This window comes from Manis pentadactyla, chromosome 11 (assembly GCF_030020395.1).
Source record: "Manis pentadactyla isolate mManPen7 chromosome 11, mManPen7.hap1, whole genome shotgun sequence".
Lineage (NCBI taxonomy): Eukaryota > Metazoa > Chordata > Mammalia > Pholidota > Manidae > Manis > Manis pentadactyla.
Genome location: NC_080029.1, coordinates 11551301 through 11575683, shown reverse-complemented (window position 1 = coordinate 11575683; position 24383 = coordinate 11551301). Strand labels below are relative to the sequence as shown.

The following is a 24383-nucleotide window of genomic DNA, read 5'->3' as shown; positions in this document are numbered from 1 at the left end:
CTATGTCCCTGCCACTGCTAGGATGCCCCAAGTTACGTGCAAAGCTCTATGCGAAGCAGCCCTGTGGAATTTCATCTGCAAGTCTGTTTATATTCTAAGATTAGGCCTCTGATCTAAGGATTCCTGTGCATCTGTATGCATTTCTTGAAACTGCCCTCAGCTTTTCGCCACCAAGTTCAACGCGCTCGGCACTTACTTTTCAGAGCCAGCAATGTCATCGTACATCATCACAATGATCTGTTTGTCGGGAACCCCGTTTCGGTGCACGATCTGGTAGGCGTGGCACACATCCGCCTGGCAGAGATGATTTTGTCCAGCGTTAGATTTTATCCAGGAGGCCAATTTTGGAGTTCTTTTGAACAACACATTCTTTCTCATGGAAGATATGCTGGAATCATCCCCTATTGCTCAGGTATTTAAATTATTCTAAAATATGTACATTTATGTATTTTCAACTCAATTTTTAAAAAATCTCCGCCCCCGGCCAATTATCCAAACTCTTATTCATCAGGTAGTTGGTGTGTATGTGGACCACACAGACAGATGCTCACCACCACCACATCTGTAGATTACAAGGGCCTTTCAAAGGCCACAGTAACTTATTTTCATTTTCCATCCCATGGAAGCTTCCTGGAATCGCTGATTTAGGTCTGAAAAGCAGAATGACTCTGAATGATGAGCTCATGGATTAAAGACTTAGTCCTGCCACGACTTAGTTCAAACATGATCCTTCTGATTCAAGAAACTTTGGCTGCCACAGTCGCTGTTCACAGAATTGAGTGAAAACTCCAAAGTGCAATTCAGGAATTGAAATGAGGAACGTGCTCTTTAGTTTTAAAAACAAACAACTACAACAAGAGGGACAATATTAGGGACAAAGAAAAACTTTGCTAATGTGATGCCCTGTCCAGTGCAGGGTGAAGACCTTCTTTGTTCCTCTTCAGATGACACGTATTACACTCTACGACACGGAAATCATTTGAGGACAGAAAGGAAAAATGTTACCCAACTTTCTGGTTACTTTTAATTATGTCTTTCCTAGAACAAATAATCATAAAGGGAATGGGGTGCCCACCTATTTGCCTCTCAAAGGAAGAGAACTTTGGGAATGGGCATATCACATTCAAAAGCACTTGGCACAGCAATGAAAATAAAGCTCATCAAACATTAAATCTAGCATTTTGCCTGTAGATGCTCTTCACAAATGGACTTCAGAGCAAAAATGGGTGTTCGGTATATAGTTGCTGAATGTTGAGTGGATGAGTCCAGGGTCTGGCACATCAACTTGACTGATGACAGAATAAATCAAGACTGTATATATATGCTCATTGATTTTCTTCTACTTTGGGGGCACCATGCTAAGACTTTCTATGCATTATCTCCTATAATTCCCACAGCAGCCCTATGTAATATGGCAAGGACCCCCATTTTAGAGATGAGGAATGGCTTAGGGAACGGAGACCACCTGCCCAAGTCACACAGCTCATAGTGGAAGATCCCAGGTGTCCTGACTACAGGCCTGGTATTGTTTCATGCAGGGACAATGGAGAAACCATCAAAATGATTGAGGCCCAAGGAAAGTGAGGGGCTGAAAATCTACACATAGGTCACTTTTAAATAGTTACTAAACATTTTATATATATATACAAATTGTTAAGACGTTAAATCACCATTTCTGTGGAGTAACAAGGACCCTCGAATACCAGTTGTGATAGGAAAAACAACAGCCTCCCCCAAAGATGGCCACATCCTAATCCCCAGAACCTGTGAATACGTTACATTACATGGCAAAGTAGGATTAAGATAACAGATTGAAGATGGCTAATCAGCTGACCTTAAAATAGGGAAGTCATCCCGGATTATTCTGGGGGACCCAATGGAATCACAGAGGTTCCTTCTATGTGGAAGAGGGAAGCAGGAGGCCAGCATCACAGGGATGCTGTTTAAGAAAGATGCAACTGCCATTGCTGGCTCTGAGATGGAGGAAGGGGCCACAAGGAATGAGGGAAGCCTCTAAAAGTTGGAAAAGGAGAGAAAATGAAACTTCTACCAGAATCACCAGAAAGGAATGTAGCCCTTTCAACTCCTTGAGTTAACCCAGGGAGACCCATTTCAGATCTCTCACCTGTAGAGCTATAACATAATAAATCTGCATTGTTTAAACCAGTAAGTGTTAGTCATTTGTAACAGCGATAATAGGAAACCAGTCCACTGATAGTGAAGTTGGCAAGCCGCTGGGGAAAACATCTTGATGTTATCCTCAATCAGGCTGAGGCTTATATCCTCCAACCGAGCAACTGGGCTCCTAGCTGTACCCTAGAGAAACTCTAGCCCCTGACAATAGATGCTCCCAGCTGCACTGCAGCAGCAAAATCCAAGAAATACCCCAAAGACCCATCAACAGCTAGAAAAATAATCTGTCCTATGTTCACAGCATGGAATACCGTAAAGCTCACATAAATGGGATACCTGAAAATGAATGAAATACAACCCATACTTCAAAACAGAAGAACCTCAGGAACATAATAAGGAAAAGAATGAGTCATAGAAAAATACACTCACTGTGATTACATTTTTATAAAGGCCAGAACAAGCAAAAGTAGACATTGTATGGTTTACAGTTAAATATAATGTAAAACTATAAAGCAAAGCAAAAGAAGGATTGACAAAAAATTCAGGAGCTTAAAAAGGATTCAGGAGTTTGCGCTCTGGCAGGAAGGGAAGGGCATTCAATAAGGGATAAAGTACTAGTAATTTTCCTTTTCTTTAGTTGGGCAGAAGGTAACAAGTATTCATTTTTATTATTATTCTTTAAATTTAAACACATACATGTTATATAAACATTTGTGTGCTTTCTGTTTCATAAGAAAAAAAATCAAACCATTATGTCAGATTTAACTAACCTACCCCAAGATCACAGCAGAAGTAAGCAGGCACCCACCCACTCACCTCGGTGATAAATCATCCTGTTATTTACTTCTCCTTTCAGGAGGTAGGTTCATAAAAACACTTAGGTATAAATCTAATAAAAGAAGTATAAAACTTGTACAATGAAGAGTATAAAATGTTGCTGAGGGAATTACAGAAGATCTAAATAAACAGACAGAGACCCATCCTATTCATGGATCAGATTTAATAGTATTGAAATTAAAAGAAAAAAGTTCGGCAGGTTTTATTTTTTTGCAGAAATTGACAAGATGATCCTAAAATTGTCATGAAATTACAAAAGGCCTAGAAAAACTGAAAACATTTTTGAGAAGAAGAGCAAAGTTAGAGGACTTTCACTTTCTGATTTCACAACTACATTTGGGGAAAGAACAGCCTTTTCAACAAATGGTGCTGAAACGATTTGAATACGCACATGCAAAATGATGAACTTTGACCTTCACATCACAACACACACAAAAATTAGCTCTGAGGATGGGTATACAAATGGGCCCGAGGGATCCTTCTGGGGAGATGGAAATATTCTAAAACTGAAAATAATGGTGATGTTTGAACAACATGATAAATTTACTAAAAAATCACTGACTTGTACACTTGAAATGGGTGAATTACATATATAAAATATGCTTCAATAAAGTTATATATTTAGAAAGGGAAGGCTCAGCTCATCCTATGTTAGCCTCTCCTACACTGTTGGGGCTCCTCGCCACCACCTTGGCAGGTAGGTGCTCTTATCCCCATCTCACAGATGGCGGCAAGCTCAGAAGGCTCAGCGATTCAAAATCTGACCCTGGCCACACACAGAAGTCTCAAAGTCAGGCTGTGACTCCTCGGTCCTCGGGGGCACTTGATTGCCTCTACCTTTGTTAAAGGGGCTCCTTATTAGAATCAAGGGTTAACTGGCACTTAAAAGAAATAAAACCAGGGTTAAACCAAAATTTGGAAACGGTGTTCAACACTACTTGAGTCACTACCCTTGAACATATTTAACCTTTATGCATTTTCCCCTTAGAAAAGCCATTTGAGGTAATAACATGTGAGAGGGTATTAAGCAAGTCATGATAAAAAAGACAAGACCCTCTGGCCTACTGAGCAGAGTTTGCTACGACTCAGCTTGCCTCATAGCTTGTGTTAGGAGTTCTGATGGGTGTCCCAGTGATCCTGGGATTTCCAACAGCCACTGTTCCCACTGTCTGCCTGTGCTGCCTGCATCTCAGGCCAACCGGCAGCTAAATAAGGACAACTGACCTGAAATGAAGGCTAAATAAAACTGGCATGCTCAGGTCATTTTCAAGTGAAGGGGTCTATTTTTCAAGCCAGGTAGGAACTGAGAAGGGGATCCCCCCGGGTCTGCTCTTTGACAGGCATACACGTCATCACTTCCTGGCAAATGCTCTGAGCGCTGTCATCATGAGGCCCTGGGACAGGAGCTTTGCAGGATTGTCTACCACCAACCTCAAAATTTCCAGAGGAGATTCAGAGGTTAAAAAGAGATCATGTAATGTGTTTAAATACAGCAGGTAGGTGGACAGCAGGAATCACACCGAATGTCTGCACAAGTCCAGAGCCCACATTCTTTCATGGTCCTGCACCGCCTCTGGCATGTACAAGGGCAGCCTTCCTGTACTGCATTCCCCCAACTCAGCCTGCTCTGCCCTCCATCCTAACCCCTTCCAACCATGCCCTTTTTAAAAAAGCATGTCTCCCTTTTTTAAATATAAAAGTGACATTTCACAACAACATGGATTAACCTCAAAAACATCATACTAAGTGAAAGAAATCATACACAGAAAACTCCATATTGTGTGATTCCATTTATATGAAGTTTCTAGAGCAGGCAAAACAGTAGCAACAAAGAGCACACGGGGGTATGCATGGGGTTAAGTGGGAGCAGGACTCACGGCAAAGGGGCGTGAGGCAACTGTCCAAAAAGTCTGCACAACTTTTCCAAAATGCTTGCCCATCTGTATGAATTAACTAAAAAACACAGAATTATAATAGTTGAATTGTTAACTTATTTATAGGTGGCATCATGTAAACTTATCCCTCAATAAAGTCGTTTTTAAAAAGTGGTAATTGCACACATTTTAAAAATACATAAAATGAAAGGCAGCCTTTTGGAAACAGAATGGCTGCCACTTGACCTGCCACTGCCATGACCACATCTCTTTCTCCCAACTGCACCGTGTACTAGTTTTAGGCCTCTCCCTCTCTGCCTCAACGGAAACCGTCTCCCAGCTCCCTCCTGGCTCAGGACACAGATATGCTTAAAGGCCTCCTGGAGAGAGGTGGCAACCCCTTTCTCTCCACAACTCCAAGCCCAGCCCGGCAGAGGGAAGTGGGCGTCAGCACTGCCACGGCTCCTCAGCCCGCCTGCCGCTCTCCCACCACCGGCCCGCCTGCCAGAACGATGCCAAATAACCTTCTCTGGAGTGTTGCCACTGCTCGGCAACTGCCTCCACCCCCAGTCCCAACTCCATTCTCCTGGTGACACCCAGCGCACATCTGCCTCCCCTCCCAACGTCTGTCATCCTCATGTCCTCCTGATGATCAAGGCGACAGTGAAGTTCACCTTCAGTCAACAACTACCCCACTGACCCCCCAGACCTGGATCTTCCTCCTCCACGTGCTCCAGTCTCCCCAGCTTGAAGGAAACCATCCTCTAATCCCAATTCCCTGGTGACCTACTTCTTCCCTGTACAGCTATCGCCACGTGCTGCTTGCACTCGGGGGCCTCTCCCATCTCCCACTCACCGAAGCCTGGCTTCCACCCCCGCCGCTGCTGGAATCCGCCCTCGCGAGGCCCTCCCTGCCCCACACTCGGACACGGGGTGCGGGATGCCCCAACAGCATCACCTCCCACCCCGTCACCTTTGCCCCCAGCCAGAATGGATAACAAAATCTAATCTGGTCAAGACACAACACAGTTCAAATAACCATCATAAAGCATGCAGCAAAGCATTTCGCAATGATTAAATTTAAAATGATTAAAATGTGCTCAACAAATGAAACTGTGGCAAAGAGTGCTGTGTTAATCCAAGGAAAACGTAAACCTCAAGGAAAAAGTAAGTTTAGAGGTCTATATAGGTTCTGTGGAGTTCAAATGCTCTTTTAATGAAAGCCTCCAAAGCTAAGAAAGCAAATGTTGGCAGCTGGCTGAGAACAAAACCGGGCCAGCACAGATATGGCTGAGGTCAGCGATGACTCGGCACATGAGTTTCCTCTCTGCGCAGCCCGAGTACGGTCATCCGCCCTGTTATTTAGGAATATATGAGTATCTCAGGCTGTGGTCACTTTTGCCTTACTTCCCCTCATTCTATTTCAATATTGAATATTTTACCCAGGGAAACTAGCAACATTTACTGGGAAAAGAAAAGTGGGGTTTTCTGGGAACAAAGGGTAATTCTGGATACCTATACTTAATAATATTGAACTAATATTTTTTTAAGTTGGCTGCATAAAAACCAGGGTGGCTGATGACACAGCCTGTTCATGACCGGCGATCGTATTTAATGCCCCATCCTTCCAGCTCACGGTTAGGAGGACATGACTGAGAGCCGGAGCCATTGCGGGCTCAGGTTGCTCCTCTGCAAATGGGTCAGGTCTGTGGTTAAGTATTAAAAGGAAAAGGGATCATTTTGCCATGACAGCCACTTTCCAATCAAGCCAAATTTCCTATTCAGGTAACATACAAAAGCCATTCAAGAAATAAGTCATTTCAGTAATCATCAAATTTTAGAGCTGGTAGGGAGTTCATCAAAACCAGCCCCCTGCTGAACAGATGCGAAAACGGACCCCCAGGAGGGAACACCTCCACGCAGTCAGGAGCACCGACTCAGGCCCGAGCTGCCCAGTGCTGCAGACACTGGCCACACGGGGCGACGGAGCACTTCACCTGTGCCCAGTCCAAATGAAGGCACCTGAGAGTGAACGCACACTGGATTTTGATGCCTTAGTACAAAAATAAGAATGTAAGGTACATCATTAATAACTTTTTATAATAATTACAAGTGAAATGGGAACAGTTTAGATATATTAGGTTAAATAAGATAAATTAAAGTTAATTTTGTCTGTTTCTTTTTACTTTTTATGCCTCAGCCCACTCGTAAAGAGGAAACAAGAACCAGGCCTACTGTGTGCACCCCACTATGGGGTTAAATGAGTTCATCTGTGTAAAGGCCTCTTAGAAAGGAATGCAGCACATTCTGTGACAATCCATGCATCTTGCTTCTGAAAATTAAAGATTAAATGACTTTTCAAATAACAGTTTTATTGAGATATAATTCACATATCATAAAAAGTCAGCCTTTTAGAATAGACCACCCAGTGGTTTCTAGTATGTTCACAAAGTCATGCAACCATCACCACTAATTCCAGAACATTTTCATCACTGCAAAAGAGACCCCAACCCACTCCCCAATCTCCCCTCACCCAGACCTTGGCAACTACTAATCCACATTCATCTATTTCCCTGTTTCCTATAAATGGGATCCTACAGTATGTGGTCCTTTGTGACTGGCTTCTTTCACTCAGTATGTTTTTAAGGTTCACCTATGTTTAGGCATGTGTCAAAAATGTTTGTACTTTGTTCTTTTTTTATGGCTAAATAATACCCCTTGTATGGCCTATACCATACTTTGTTTATCCATTCACTAGTGGATGGACATTTGGACTGTTTTCACTTTTTGGCTGATACGAATAACACTAAGATCACTGGAATACAAGCTTGTGTGAACATCTGTGTTCATTTCTCTTGAGTCCGTAGTAGGAGGGGAACTGCTGTGTCATATGGTAACTCAGCTGCACCTTTGGAGGACCTCCCAGACCATTTCCAAACTGGCTGCGCCACTTTACATTCCCACCAGGAGGCTGCACTTTTAATGAACACCCACTGTGGGATTCTTTCCTACCTTCTGCCAGGCTGCTTCGGTGGAAATGTTGGGGAAGATGAGGAGAAGAGTGTGAGGGGAGAGCAGCAGGGCAGAGGCACGGAGGGCAAAGGGGCCCCTTGATGCCAGTACCAGAGCTCAGGCTTGAGCCCTTCTGCACCCCAACTGGCTGGGTGGCTTGGGTGCGTCACTGTCTCCCTTTCCGTCTCAGTTTCCTTATCTATATAATGGAGACGTTAGATCAGTGGATCTCAACCGGGGACACCTGGCAAAGGCCAGAGACATTTTTGGTTGTTCCAGTGGGGAGGATGATGCTCCTGGTATCTAGTGGATAGAGATCAGAGATGCTGACCATCCTACAAAGTGCAGAACTGCACCCCACATCAAAGCATTACCTGGCCCCAGAGGGCATAGGGTCAAGGCTGAGAAACCTTGCATTAAACTGAGCTGACCCACAGGGAACTGCCAAACTATTTTCCAGAATGGCTATTACCATTTTAAAAATCCCCCCAGAACACATGAGCGTTCCCATTTCTCCACAGCCTCACCAACACACTTCTGCCAGCCTAATAGGAATATACAATGGCTTTTTTTTATAAGTCCATTAATAAAATAATGTCTAGATTGTTCAGAGAATGCCAGTGTCATAAAGAAAAAGATTAGTTATTTTCTTACCTGGTGCCTATAATTATACCAGCCATTTGAACCGGCCACAATCACCACCCAGTGCTTGCCTCCATCCTCGGGGTCATCCAGAGGAACAGCACCAATTCCCAGGACCAAGCTAAGCAACATGGCTACTTCCCAAATCATTCTGCACCTTGGAGTTCAACGGCAAGAACCTGGGAAGAAATAAGCAGAGTCAAGCAAAACGGAGTGGCAAGACAAAAGAATATTTATTGGTGGCCCCTGAAAAAAATATCACAGTAAATGAGTCAGAAAGATAAGACCGTCATCAGACAGAATATGCTGGAGATAAAAATGAAGACAAGCAGAGTTTTATTTTTAGCTCTGCTACCCCTTTCCGCAGGGTAGAAAAGGGATTCCCACATCGCTCGAACTTCACTACAGGTTGAAGTTCTCAATACAAACCAAAGAATATCAAGAAAGCTCTCTGGGCAACCTTTTAAAGTTTTTGTCACGACTTGGAATACAGCAGATAAAATTCCTCAAAATTCACCATCTTGGGAAAATGCCTGCCACATACGATGAACTGTTTGCAAAAAAAGAATATGCATGTAATGGGTGCATAGAAAAATGTAGAAGGCAGACATAAAAACTGAACAGTAGCTACTGATGGGTGGTAGGTGGAATTAAAGATGACTTTCTTCATGTTTGTCTCTATTACAATTAATGTATATTACTTATGCAATAAAGTTTGTAAAAATTCAATGTATGTCCAACATTAACATGGCAGGGCAATTTATTAGTTTGTGAGCAAGTTATCTGAATAAGCTATAGTCAAACACTGGCAGCCCAAATTGCGTAACACTTATAATCCATTTACATGTATTCCATACAACATGCAGGGCAAATATTTTAATCTTGTTTCACAGGAAGAGGACGTGGAAACAAGAGAGAAGCCACTTGCCCAATATCTGGCTCTGGCCAAGGCCCAGGACTTCTGAATGTTTGGTCCACTTCTTCTGTTACATGGCTCTGCATCTCAAGACTTCATTCTTAATGAAACCCATGCCCAATCTTATAATTCATTGCCAAAACTTTAAAGTTCCAAAGCACAAAAGGCAGGACTAAGGCCAAGTCCTGGCTGCATTGTGATAATCAGATCAGACCATGTGCTGTGTCCTGAATATGTTACTCTAAAAAACCAAGCCTTCCTGTGACAGAAGCCAGGCCTGTCTCTCTGAGAGGAGAAGAAAAACAGCCTCTGAGATAGACATAGGGACTCAGAGCAGAGCAAAGCAAAGTCTACGAGGCTGACCTCTGCGTCCACCACATTTGGCAAAACCGGGCTCCTTCACTCACTCATTCATTCACCCACTAGGTCGGTGTCTCCTGAACATGGGGCCTGCCTGACGTGGTGCTGGGTGCAAGAACGCCATAGGGACAGGACAAAGCCTCTGTCCTTGTGGACCATGCAGCCAGCTAAGAGATGAAACCACCTTCAGCATTCTGTTAAAACTCAAAATGATAGCTTTTCCCCCATAAATGAAGAAACAACGAGCCCAGGGCCCAGTAAGCAAGGAAATCAAAGAGCCCTCAGGCCAGTGCTTCTCCAACTTGATCTGAACCCAGACCACCCCAGGGCCTTATGAGATGCAGATTCTGATTCTGCAGGCCCAGGCCTGAGTTTCTAACAAGCTCCAGGAGCACCCAGGGCTACTCTTTGATGAACAGTCATTCATTAACTCCGGTGGACTCTGGCCTGAAGCCCCGCACCCTGACACCGCTCTATCCTCCCAGGGTCCCCTCCCAAGAACGCAGTTCTTACTCTGAGAACTGAGGCAGTGCTAGACCCAGCCAGGTTCCTTTAGCATCATTGCTAGGGCCCACGGACGGACAGGGAACTATAGGAAGGTGTCCCAGATTTGTTTTTAAACTTATTTTAAAACAGCCAAGCTCTTGGTCTGGTTTTTGTTTTGTAGCGTGACATGGTACAGCCCAGGCCAGGGAATGGAGGAGGGCAGTGGATCCTTCAGGCCACCCTAACGCCACATCGGGCTGCTGTGTTACCATGGTAACGTGAAGTGAGGCAGTGCTCCCAAGTCCACCTGACCCAAACAGGGCTCACCGCGGGGCTGGGAGGTAACAATAAAAGAGGCAACCACACAAATGTAAGAAGCAGCAACAATGAGGTCAGGGGAGAAAGGGCCGAGGAGAAAAGCACCCGCGTCCCCAGGGCTCTCCGGCGGCCCCCACAGCGGAGGTGAGATGGTAACTACGGAGGTGGCCCAGCCACGGCTCTTGATTCCCAGCCCAACAGCAGCCTCCTGCTGCAGTTAAGCCTCCCTGGGAAGCCTTCCCCACAGCAGGGGTCAGCGGCCCTTTTCTCAAAGGGCTGCATGGTAAATATGTTCCACCTTGTAAGTCTGCTATCTGTCCAACTATTCAACTTGCCCAGTGGACTGTGATCATTGCCAGAGACCATATGGAAGCCAACGACACGGCTATGTTCCAGTAAGACTTAGGGCAGTCTCTGGCCTCCCCTTGGGAGGGCAACCATGCCCTCGGCCCATGTAACAGGTAGCTGGTTCTTATCATCTCTTATGGACAATCATTAACTGGCCTCCCTGGTTTGCACACCCATCTCCTCTGAGTGTGGCTCATGTGACTTAATCCCAAAGAAGCTCATTTCTCTGGAGGCCCTGCTGTGTCTTTTCCCCTTCAAATGTAGGGACAAAAAGAATCAATAAAATACTAGTATCAAGTGAGTAACTGTGAACAACAGAACAGACACCACCAACTCAGGTGCCGAAATGAGCGAACAGCCCAGCAGGGACTGAAAAAGCACCGCCAGGTTATTTTCACCAAGTTTATCTTTCATTTTTTTCCAAATATACTAGCATTTACTCCTCACCAAGGAAAAGTGCCTTCTTAAGACACAAGTGATGTTTTCATAGTTAACATCTGAGAGTGGGTCCTGTCTCTCTTTGTCTCCTTCTAAACAGAGTGTGGTTCCTTGAAAGTAACAGCAAGTTAAAAGCCTCCCGCTTTGACACTATTGGAAAGTGTCACTTAGAAAACACATATACCAACACTATTTTGGGAAACACACTGGGGCCTGGGCTGAAAGTAAGACCCAAAAGTAATATATAACCATTCCATCATGCTCAGCAAAAACATGTCTCGCAGTAGCCAGCCTCAGGCAGCAGTTTCCTGATCAGCAACATTTTTAACACAGTCACAGCTTCAAGACAAAGTTACTAATTATCTTGCAGCATGCCTACTATTCTCGTTTTATTAGAGTGGAAAATTCTCGAAGGAAAAGGAAACAGTCTCTGTTAAAACCAGCTCTTCATGACTGCTGGTTCAGCAGTCTACCCACCCACCTAACTGGCAAACATGGCCTGAGCACCCACTCGGTGCTCTCCGGCACTGAACAGAACCAAAGAGACAAAACCCTCGCTGAGCTGACATTTTCTAGACGGAAGAGACAGAACATGTAATACACAGGTACCAGAGAAATACAAGGCAGGAGAGGGAGTCCCTGTAGGAATGGGAGGTATCAATTCAAAAGAGGAAGATTTTAAGGAGGTGAGGAAGCCTGCCCATCTGACACAGGGCAGCACTGAAAGCAGCATAAATGGTCATCCAAGCAGACTGTCCAGTTAGGTCTGTTGATGCATCCTTATAATGGAATAATACTGGGAAGCATGTACAGAGGAAGACAGACCTCAGTGTGCCACGACTGGAAAGATCTCCAAGCGGATGTTGGGGGCATGTGTTTATAGCCCACTAGCCATCTGCAGGGAGAAAATGACATAGACAGCTGCTGCTCTCACCAGGAGAGAGCAGAAAGGCCCCCCATGAGTGTCACGTGTCGCTATGTTACACAGGGTGGGTGAGTGGGGTGTTGGAGGGTGTCCACTATGAGCCATGCCACGTGCACTTCACACATTCCTCCCAGCAGCCTGTGCACCAGTGTCCTCACTCCCTGCAGACAGGGGGGAAAGCTGAAGCTCAGGGAGAGAAACACGCTGGCTAGTGGTACTGCTGGACCGACACAGAGGTCTGACTCCAAAGGCTGCTTTTTTCCACTGCACATCTCGCTTGACACAAAAAGGAGTTGTTGATGTGAGTATCTGGGAGGCCCCGGTAACCACAGGACAAGCTTCCACCAGCAGGACACCTACAGTGCTCTTCCCCACCCTATTTTTAAGGCATTTGCTGGCCATCTGTACAAAGAGCTCTTTTTTTTTTTTTTTTTTTTTTGGTACATTAGAACAAATCCCCTTTATTTATTTACTTTTCAGTAAGTTTAAATCCTTGAAGGGTACAGCATCACACGGACTCTGTGTCCAATGGCCTTAGGAGGAAGGCTGCTTCAGAACTGGCCTGAACCACGCCACTGTTCCCATGGGCACAAGTTACCCTCCCCAGGTGACTCTGGCTTTGTTTGGTTTGCCACCAGGAGTCACTGTGTTGTTCTTTGCTTTGTACACAGAAGCACATCTTTTGTCTAGACAGAATTCAGCTTCACCTCGAGCATAAACACCTTCAATTTTAAAAAGAGCTGTGTGCTCCCTCCAGTTCCAGAGACCCCGCTTACAGCCAGCAAAAATGGCCTTGGGCCACAGCCTTCCAGGCGTCTTCGTTGGTTTAGAAGTCCTGTTCCCAGCAGGCCTCTACAGGCTCCAAGGCAGGGGAAAGTGCAGAGAGCTCTTCTCTTAAAAGAGCCATCAGAGGAAAAGTTGAACCACACAGTCAATTGGATGAATCTCACCAGCCTCCAATGACAGGGCCTCTGCTTTTCCACTTGGTCCTGCATCTCTCTCAGGCCTCTCGGGGCTACCCTAAGTCAGTGACTCAGTTAAAGAACTCCACTTGACTTCAAGAAGTACACCATTAAATGGGGTTTGATCCATTCGGGAGGTCTGGGACACAGTGCCCAATTTAGATGTAAAATGTCATCAACAACATAAGTAATAAGGTCACAATCACAGGATCATCTAAGCAGAGTCGAGTTCAAACCCGGGTCTGACACCAAAATCCACACCTTAACCACTGTCGGATGTGACTCATGGCCAGATCTGATTTGCTACTGGCTCTGGGTTAGAAACAGCGAACCATCAGAGCCAAACAAAGCAGCTAGTTAGACAATGACATCTGAAAAGAGCCTTCCAAACCTGAGGGTCTTTGATCCCACTCTCTGCTCTCCTTGGCCTTACAATAAAGCATCCTACAAGTGGTCCCTGGCCAACAACATGCTGGAGAAATGAGACAGGAGATAAGGACCCACTCCTTGACCAAACTTGAGTCACAGCCTCTTCTTCACTAGGCTTTGGCCTGCTGAACCCAGTTTAGCAAGAATCCTCCAAGAATCCCCCACCTTTTTCATCTAATCAAATTTTCTTAGTAATGCTCCACCCACTGACCCTCACACCCTGCCCATAAATCCCAGCTGTCCTTGCTGTATTCAGAACTGAGCTCAGTTCTACACTGAAGTCTCTCTCCCCATGCCACAGCTGGAATAACACTTATCTTGCTGTTTTTAACAAGTGCCTAGTTCAATTTCTCTCTAATACAATACCCTCATCTACTAAGTCAGGGGAGACTCATCCCTCTCAGGGCCTTAACTGACACTGTGATATGAGACGGTAAAACTAAATTATCAAGGACTGATTTAGTCCTCAAATCCCTTAATTTCCTATCTAAAAACTGGAATTAATGCAAAATCCAAATAGACCTTATTTCAATCTCAAATGAAAAATGTATGTTATTCAGGTTATCACATTTTTTTTCCTATAGGGAAAGTTTCTGATTCAGTGGCAAACTAGATTCTAGATTAGATTATCTAATTCTGATTCTAGAGAATGATTTTTACAAGTCCAAAACTATGGATGGACAACAGCAAAGCAAATAAATCTTATCAACAGACATGCTACTGATTTTATCAAGTGGAGGTTCTATTGACTTAGAAACCAGTTTTACCTCCCATTTGCCCATTCATTTCAACATTTCTGATTTTCAAGTATGTCTATACTCTGGAGTCTCCTCTGAAGTGGTTCTAATAACTGTTTCCTCATTATGAATCAAATATAATCTTTAACATCTGTTTATTTTTATATCTGTACAGAGTGATGATTTTACCTTTTTCAAGTTATCTTTTAACATTACAAAAGGTACAAGCAACTAAATAGCATTTCAAAATAGGCACAATCAAAGACAACATTCTTTAAATCTAAATGGTTAGAAGAATTTAGGAATCTAGCAAAGTAAAATTTGGCCAATGGCTAACAGTTTTTCCACATTTTTATTTTCAGTTTGACACTTGAATTTCTTTTACCCAAATTACTATTTTTGAAACCTGGTATCAGTGTAGTTTGTAGTATTTTCCCAAAATGACTGAACATGACTTTTATACACAGATGTTAATTCTTAAGTTAAACTTTGTTTGGCATTTTATACTTCAAGAAACTGAAGGGTTACATTAAATTATAGAAATGTACAGAGTATAACATAAAACATGTTACCTATCACCCAGTCCAACTGTTAATATTTTGTAACTCTGTTCATTTTCTTTCCCCATAAGACAATTAAGATATTACAGAGGCACTTTTCCCCCATGGTCTGCCCCATTCTCCCCACACCACAAGGTAACCACTATCATAAGTTAGCATTTACTTCCAATCATTTAAAACGATATATATTCACTTTACAAACATTCCCCTACTAATGGATATTTAAGCTGTTTCAAAATGTTTTTACCATTTTGAACGTTTCAGTGAACATCCTAATACTCCTCTCCCACATACAAATGTCTGTTTCTCTAGACTACTTTCTAGAAGTAGAACCACTGGGTCTTAAAATATACCCTCTTTGCTAGTAGCTATGCTGTTCTAAGACACAATTCCACCAGTAGTGAATTGTATCCTCAAATACCCATCATCTCCTGATAGTATCAAACTTTCTAATTCCTAATCTGATGGATATAAAGTGATCTGATTGGGTATTTAACTTGCATTTCACAGATTACAAGAAAATTTGAGTTTTATCATATGTCTAACCATTCAGATTTCAACACCCTGACGCATGTGACAATTTCTCCATCACAAACTGGGATTCAAAGTATGGTCTACAAAGCAACTTCCACAGTATAAAAAAAAAAGCTGGGCACTTCCCCCTAAAATAGTCATAGGTTGGAAAACTCAAGGACAGAGCTCATGTCAATATATTTGTACTGAACAATACTGGGTATGGAGGATTCCACCTCCTTACAGTTTGAAACTCTTCTCTCCTCTCACTTCCCACTGAAATTGTCATAAAAACACTCAGCAACTGTCCTGGGAATTTCTGACCCCAACTGTAGGGGGATGTCCAATACTTTTCCACACTGTAGAGTATCTAATAATCCACATCTCCTAAATTTGGTTTCCAGGGCTTTCAGAACACAATCCAAATCTCTTACAGCAACACAGGAGGCCCTCCAAGATGTACCTGTGTATTCTCATGGCTCCTGAAATCCACAGGCATGAAATCCCTTGTTCCAACCAAGCCCCAAGACTGCCACAAAATCACTGCTCTTTGCATGCCTTCACCAGGCTGTTTTCCAGGTGAAATGCTCTGCTCCTTCTCCATCTCACTAGCTCCTACGCACCCCTCAAACTTCACTCAAGCAACCCTTCTCTGCAGAGTGCTGCCTCTTCCCACATATCAGGCTTAGTTGCTACCCACATGGTTGGACGCTGCCCTTTGCAAACCCGACCCTAGCCCCTGTAACACTGGGCTGATTCACTATAGACTACCTCTCCCCTGCTCAAACAGTTTAAGTAAGTAAGGCGCAATAAATGTTTTGCTAGCTAATGCAGCCCTACAGTAAAGAAAGCTGAGAGACTCCACTCACTGCAAAGCTAAAGAGCAAGTCTCAAACCCTGGGCATTTCACTTTCATCTGTAAAACGAAGCACGTGACACAAAGCTCCTTCTTCTAGAACCCAGATTCTTGGCATGGAATAACCCAAGTATGTATGAACTCAACTCTCTTTTAGACGCGGGTTACCAAATCAGCTAACCTTGACTTTCATGGTTGACGTGAATCCTCCTAGAATGCCCATCACCAGCTCAAGCCTCTGAGAACGAAAGCCTCCCAGATTTTTCAGAAGGGATGTTTTTATACGTTTGGGAATATTTGTTGTTGTCATTAACAACCCATCCCGTGAGGCTACGGAAAACGGGCTGGAAACGGGTGCAATCCTCTGCATCAAACGCACCTACAGCCCAAACTGTTCCCAGACTGTAAGATCGGAACCAAGCCCCAGACTCTGGCCCGCACTCCCTGGACATCAGCGCATGCTCTCTCCCCCGGCGCCTGTTCCTCCCTGCGCTCTTAGGGGAGTCTGGGCTTCTGGTCCGAGCAAGAGCAACCGGAGAGCCCCTACTACCCCGACCAGCCCCCAGGATGGCGGGCTGAGACTGTGAAGGATTTCCCCTGAGATTCGTTGTTTCCCGAAATTCTCCTCCCGAGAAAAGGATTACTCAAAAAGAGACAGAGTTGGGGGGGCCGGCGGGGGTCCCTCGCCTGGCTCTCGGTTACCTGCAGCGGGAGCCCTCGACGGCGGCGGTAGGACCGTGGGAACTCCTCTCAGCGCGCAGCCCCAAGCAGGTCACCTCCCGGGGTCCGCCCAGCAGTGATTGCGGCGCTGCGAGGTGGTTCCCAGTTGTGACCTTGCGCCGCGGTGATTGGTGGAAGTTCGAGACGGAGTGGCTACGAAAGCCAATAGAAGCGAGCCAGAGGGACAGCAAGTCCCAGCGTGCACGGATCGGGGCTCCGGGGCCCGGCTGTCCTGGGAACGTGGGAATATCGGTGAGCCGGGAGCTAGGGTTGGGGTCCCGGGGTAAGTGGAGACCCAGTAATTCCAGAAGTGACCACTGAAGGATCAAAACCTGCGCCAGAGACCCTTAACCCATTTGCACACTGGTTTCAAAAGTACTGATGCCCCCCGTCCCCCTGCCCAGACCTTGTGAGTTCATTGGTCTGCCTGTATCCTGGGTTTGGGAATGTTTAAAGATTCCTCCGGTGATTTGGGTTTGCAAAGCCATTTAATCCCCGTAACAACCCTGTGAGAGACAGGCACTTTTATTGTCACCCCGGCTTTATAAATAAGGCAACTGACACAGGTTAGTTTTCTGAAGGTCAAGTACCTGCAAAGTGTCTGGCTGGAACTCGGACCCAGACAGGCTGGTTCCAGAATCCTGTGCTCTCAATCCCTATGTACTGCTCCTTCTCGAATGTTTGGTATTGTCTTCCCAGGGAACTGGAGAGAAAAATTGCGTATTACGTAAATAAGTGCCATGTGGTGGAGCACTCTTAAGTTGAATTTGTTAAAAAAAAAAAAAAAAAAGAAACACAAGTGTATTAAGGGCCAACATGTGGTCACTTCCAAGTCACCTCACCAAACTGGGGCTCAGTGCCCATCCTAACTGCAGTTTCAGCCTCTCCCAAGGAGTGGAATTTTAAACCAAAAAGTTTGGAACCTAGAGAGGTAATTGGCCTAAGACCCCTTGCTCCTCTTAAGAGAGGGTGACCTTGAAACAACCCCTAATTTCTTCTCTTGATAATAGATTTTGACCCACCCCACTCCTGTCTATAAAAACATTCCATTTTATGACTCCTCAGAGCATTTCCCGAATTGCTAGATGGGATGCTGCCTGATTCATGAACTGCTTAATGAAGCCAGTTAGATTTTCAAATGTGTTCAGTTTAAATTTTGCTTTTTAACCAGTTGAATGGAATTGCTGTGAGGGAATGAGAACCCTACCCAACAACATCAAGTGTAAGATTTAGGACTACATTCTTGGCGTGTCTTATTTCATCTTCTTTGGTAATTTTTTTTACAGGGATTCACGGGTCAACATACTGCCCCGGGTTCCACTTTGTAATAAAGGTCTCTGAGAACACAGCCACATTCACTGGTTTCCGTGTTACCTGTGGTACTTTGCTAACAAGTCAAAGTTGAATAATTATATATGAATAGACTGTGTGACCCATAAAATCAAAAATATTTACTGTCTGGCCATTCATAGAAAATGTTTGCCAACCCTGAATTAAGTACTTGGCCCAAGATTACAACTCAGAAGTGACCATGGGCTTTAAGCCCAGTTCTCTCTAAGTCTAAAGCCAGTTCTCACAATCACTGTGCTTTCATAGTCTTCATCAGTGAGGAGCATTAGTTCATTCAACCATTTACTCAACAACGTTTAGTGGATGTCCCTGCTCAGGTGTTGCTGAGCCTTGAGAGAAATAGGATTCTGTTCCTTCCCCTTGGGAATTCACATCTAATGAGAGAGGAGGTGTCCTTAACCACTCCCTCAATTCACCCAGAATAAACGAGAGCCTTTGGCTAGTGAGGCTTTCACAGTTGAATGGATAGAAGTGCCAGGCATGTTTAGGCAAACTAAGGGCTTGAAAGAACCCCCTCAGTCTCCCTCAGCAGCTGTGGACTGAGACCCTGGAGTGTGAGACAAGGTGGCTGAAAGTGAGGGCCGATGGGGAGTTGCTGGGGGTTGCCATGATGATGGTAAGGTGACCCTCAGAGGTGGCTACAAGGGCTAATCTAGGTTATCCACAAGGAGGAGGCCGAGAGCAGAGGCCTGGAGTGAGGATCAGGTGCATATGGTGGGCTCTGCTGTCCAGCTACTTACCTGGGTTCCAATCCCAACTCTACCACTTACAAGCTGTGTGACCTGAGCAAATTACTTAGTTTCTCAGGGCCTGGGTTTCTTCAGCTATAAAATGGAAAAAACAGCACCTGCTTCAAAAGATCTCACTGTGAATTAACTTTAACAGTGCTTAGTGCCAACTAAATGCCCCATAAATATGAACCCCGTGGGTTAAAAGAATCACCTTTGGCTGCTAGGCTTTAAATTAAGAATCCTGAAAAGGAAAGAAGATAGGAATCTCTGGTCTTGGGCATTTTCTGTGCTCTTAGTACCTATGCCTGTAATGGCACCAAGTGTGGAAAATACTGTGCCAATGGGAAGCACCAGGAGCAGAGAGGGGAGCCTGGGAACAGCCCCAGGATGGCAGGACAGCACAGGTGGCAAGATGGTGGCAGCCTCCCTGTGGACATACTGGCATAGGGACCTCCTGCTCAAAAGCCGCTAGCAGAATTCTCACCAGAACAGTCGATCCTGAGACTTGCTACCATAGTAAGGAGTCAGGTTTGTGAGGCTGATGCCAGATACAAATAATGTGGCAGATAACCCGGTGACCAGAGATTAGAGCACAGAGGAGCCATTTTTTTTTAATCTAACACTGGGAAATTAAGTCTTTTTAAAATCTAACAGTGGGAGATTACATGAGAGATTCAGATTATAAAGCAACAAGAGTTGGAGAGAGTGTGAAAAATTGGTTAGGTTTTGAGCAAGGTTTCTCAACTTCAGCAATACTGGTGTTTGTCGGTACTTCTCTGCTGTGTGTGAGAGGGTGATGGCTGTCCTGTGCCCTGTAGGATGTTTAGCAGCATCCCTGGCCACTACCCAAATGATGCCAATAGTGGTCTCCTTCAAGCTGTGACAACCAGAAATGTCTTCTGGGAAATGCGGGTGGGGCAACATCTACACCTGCGGTGTTAAAAACCACTGGTCTAGAGAGAGATGGCCAAACTATCACTCATTCCTTTATTCATTCTGTTTGATGCGATGACCAGTGGCATGGATTCTGGATCCAGAGTGCTTGGGTTTCAGTTCCATCTCTGCCACTTCCTGGTTGTCTGATCCTAGACAATCACTTCACCTCTCTGTGCTTCATAGGTTTGTTGTAATGGTCGAATGAATTAACACAGGTAATGGAAAAGGCAGAACCGAGTCTAGCCAAGTGTCAGCTATTCACTGAGTGCAAGATAAGCGCCCAGCACTAACCTGAGCCCTGAGTTGAGTTCTCAGACACCCTGCTGGGATTCAAGAATTTCTTGGTGTGTGCCTGTGGGAAGACTCCTCCCCCTTCACCCCCACAACACACACAGACACACACACACACACACACACACACACTGGAATCGGGTTGTATTACTCAGTGTATACTACTATTGTTTTGTATGAAAAAACATAAGTTCTTAGTTTGTTTCTTAGTCCTTACATTGTGTCTTCCTGAGGGCATATGCATGAGACTCTCCATTTTATATCCTTTGGTTCTATTTGAGATTGAAATTTTTCATAATATAGAGAAAAATGCACAAGTTATAAATGCACAGCTCAATAAAGGTTCACAAAGGGGTGCACCCAAGTATGGCACCAAGCCTGGCCAACACCTGAGGGGCCTCCCTTGGGCCTCCTTCAGATTTTTTTTTAATGTTCATACCCTCCCTTCCCCTAGACATTTAATTATGTTGTTCCCTCTGGTCTCCACTCCCTTTGTTTTCATTTTGACCCAGAACAACTTATTCTTCTTCATTTTTTTATTGTAGAAAAATATATGTAACATAAAATTTGCCAGTTTAACCATTTTTACATGTACAGTTCAGTGGCATTAATTACATTCACATTGTCATGTAACCATCACTACTATCTATTTCTAAAACTTTCATCGTGACTTCCAGCTCAAAAACCATTCCATCCTTCCTAGAATAAAATCCTATCTGGCTAACATCACCTGACTGCTGCTTATCCCCATGACCTCATTCTTGCCACATGACTCAGTCCACTGCAGCCCTTTCCAAGAAAGCCTCAGCCTTCTTACCCTTGCATGCGGAATTTCCTCTTTCTGGAACGCCCGTCCTCGCCTTCCAGTTGCACGGCTGGCTGCTGCCCAGTTGTCACCTCCTCCTAGAAAAGGCTGTACTGGCCCAGATGACCTAAAATAGCACACAAATCTCCACCACTCTCTAGCCTTCTGCCTTGCTATACTGTCTCACTTTATACATTTGTTAATTTCCTGGCTCTCCACTAAAATTTAAGGCCCTGGGCCCAGTTGCTCTTGTTTATTTCTATACCCCTGGAGCCTGGAAGAGTTGCTGACACATTGCTGCAGGAGAGGAGGCACAAGGCCCTAGTAGGGGAGGTGCTGGTCTGGGGAGAGGAGATCCCAGGGCAAAATAACCTCTAAAAACCAAAATCAGTCAAAGGGAAAAATAAAGTTTAAAACCCGTTCATTGCTTACAAAACTGAAGTCTGGCCCATCTCTCTCCTGCTCCAGCAGCAGCAAAACCAGCCCTCCCCTCACCTCTTAGGCACAGATAAGCCCTCTGTTGCCCAGGTAACTACCCACTGATATGGAGATGAACTTCTCTCCACCCCTGAGGAATGATGCAAACACACAAAAGCCATACTTCTTTCCACCTCTGAACGCCTTTTGATATGCAGATGTACTAAAGCCAGGTGAGATATTCTGGAAATGTTACAATTTTACCCACAGGCCACCCCTCCAGAAATCTGGCCTTACAATTTACTCATTTCCCCTCTTCCGACCTATCTAATAACATACAATAGCAACAGCAATAAAATCTTGATAATCCTCAAGCCAGGGGATTCAGCCTATGCAGATTGAGTAAATGTACTTTACAGCCAGCCTCTCACTAAGCACAAAATATGTTTCTACACTTGTTTATTCATTCCTAACAACTATGCTAGATTGCTCACAAAACTTTTACCAAACATTAGACAAAATCAAGCCTCTCTTTAAGCATTTTTTTCTTGACAACAACAACACAATCATGATAATTCTCAAGCCAGAGGATTCAGCTAGGTTCAAAGTCCCATTCAGATTAAGTCCAAAGCTTGTTCATTCCAGACATCATGCGGCAGCTGCAGCCAGGGGGCACATCTAGGATACAAGGACTGTAGAAGCAAATAACTGCAATTGTGGGGGGCCACTTTGCTGTTATTCCAGGAACACACAGGGGGCCAGCTTCCAGGCCTTTTCCCCAAGGTGCCAGAGGAGCCAGCCATCGCTGGTCCATGTGTCGAAATATCCAGGGCCACGTCCATTTTACTCCTAATTGCTGTACCCATCCTTGCAACACATGTCCAATAAAGTGGGTGCCTCGATCGCTCTCAATCACCAGCGACCAGCCATAGGCTGCAAAGAGACACTCTAGGCCCCTCTTGGTGGTTTGCTAATCTGCACAACATGTAGAGCACTCCTTCTGGGCTCGGCTGACTTCTTCAAAGGTCAATGGCAAGCCCCACCAGTGGGCTAGAGCCCACATTGTCTTTTGCCCCATGTGCAACAGATACTGATGTAGCCATTGGGCCACATCAGAGACAGACTTTCCTTCTAGCCAGTGCACCTGGGCCAATGTGTCTGCTTCATCATTTCCTAGGGACGCCAAAGGCAAATGGCCAGTCACATGATAGACGGTAGGTGTCTGTGCCACACCACTCCGTGGCCTTTGAGTCCAGTCTCTCACCCACCCCCTCCAACGGGCTAGGTGGTTATTACCTTGGTCCGAGCTTTACCAGCAATTTACAAAGCCAGGTGAGATATTCTGGAAATGTTAGTTTTACCCACAGGAAGGTTCTGGGCTTTGCCCAGGATATAAGTCAAACACAAGCCAGGTACAGCATGAGGTAAATTTATTAAGAGGTACAGAGCATGCAGTAGCTCAAAGCAAACTACTCCATAGGCAGAACAGCCCCTCCCTGGTGGTCTGTCCTCTCTTTTGTTGGAAGTACAACCAGATATGAAGCTGGGGTCAGAATAGTCATGATTTCTTCAGGGAGAATCCTAGAAGAGGGGGTGCTTTTCCTTATTAGGTCTCTTAATGGGATTGTCATGACAACTGTAAACTGTCACAGCGCATATGAGTGTGATTTTTTTACTAAAAAAATTAAATTTTAGTGAAGGTAGGTCTGTTCTCTGACAATTGGACACCATCTTGGTTTGATCAAGTTCCAGCTAGTTTTTTTACGATATCTTGTTTATTTCAGTCTCAGGCCACTTTGTCCATTGTTTCCAAGTCAGGCTAGAGCAGACCTTATGTCTGCTTCACCCTGCATTTTCCTTTCCCACATCAATATAGTAAGTGCTCAGAATTAAGATAATAAATATCAACAGAATTAAGTGGCACAATAAAGGTAAGAGCTGTTGCTGTGCTCTTGTGCACATGGGAGGCACCATATCTTCCTGGTTGTTTTTAAAGGATTTCCAGTCAATCAATAAGCATTTATTAGTAGGCAATGTTCTAAGAATGGCCCCCAATAATCCTCACTCATGCATAATCTCCTCCTTTTTCAGTATGGTGAAACCTCTTTATATGATGTGTTAAAAAAGAAACAATAGGTCCAAAATGGAGTCACTTTTGCTAAGCCCCATGTCAGCAAACCCAGTCTTACTGCACAGCCTAACTGCAGTTTCAGCCTCTCACAGGCGTGGAACTTTAAATCAGTCACTAGTCAGCTGTAGGGATATAATCTGAAGGATAGACACCTTCCCTCCTCAAAGGAAGGTGATCTTGCCTGAAACAATCCTTTCTTTTCTTTTGCTAATAACTTCCTTGACCCGCCCAATTCTGCCTATAAGTCTTCCATTTTTTACAGTTCTGGGAGCCCATTTCTACTTGCTAGGAGGGATGCTGTCCAATTCATTAAACATTGAAGAAAGCCAATTAGATCTTCAAATTTACTCAGTTGAATTTTTTTTTAACAGAGTAGATATCACTTCCATGATTACATTATGTTATATGGCAAAAGGGAGATTATCTAAGCAGGTGACCCCCTAGTCTAATAGTATGGACCCTTTAAAAGTAGAGTTTTCTCTGGCTGGAGAGAGAGAGATTTTTTTGCAGGTTTGAAGATGGGGAGGACATGGGCATGCAGGCAGCCTTAGGAACTAAGAGAGGCCTCTACTTGACAGCAAGGAAATAAGGCCCTCAGTCCTACAATGGTAAGGAATGGAATTCTGCCAACTACCTGAATGGGCTTGCAAACAGAT

At 44.5% G+C, this 24383-nt stretch overlaps 1 protein-coding gene and 1 pseudogene across 1 annotated transcript in view; both read right to left on the bottom strand.

Annotated features, from left to right (window-relative positions):
• Positions 1 to 17180, bottom strand: part of LGMN (legumain) — a 28845-nt gene extending 11665 nt beyond the window's left edge. Inside the window, exons 1-3 of the mRNA XM_036882181.2 lie at positions 17049 to 17180; positions 8511 to 8677; positions 197 to 294 (exon numbers count right to left, since the gene is read on the bottom strand). Coding sequence (XP_036738076.1) covers positions 197 to 294; positions 8511 to 8648 — 236 coding nt within the window. The 5' untranslated portion in view covers positions 8649 to 8677; positions 17049 to 17180. The remainder of the gene's footprint in view (positions 1 to 196; positions 295 to 8510; positions 8678 to 17048) is intronic.
• LOC118910745 (60S ribosomal protein L35a-like) lies at positions 12775 to 13284 on the bottom strand (annotated as a pseudogene).
• Positions 17181 to 24383: the final 7203 nt, after the last annotated feature.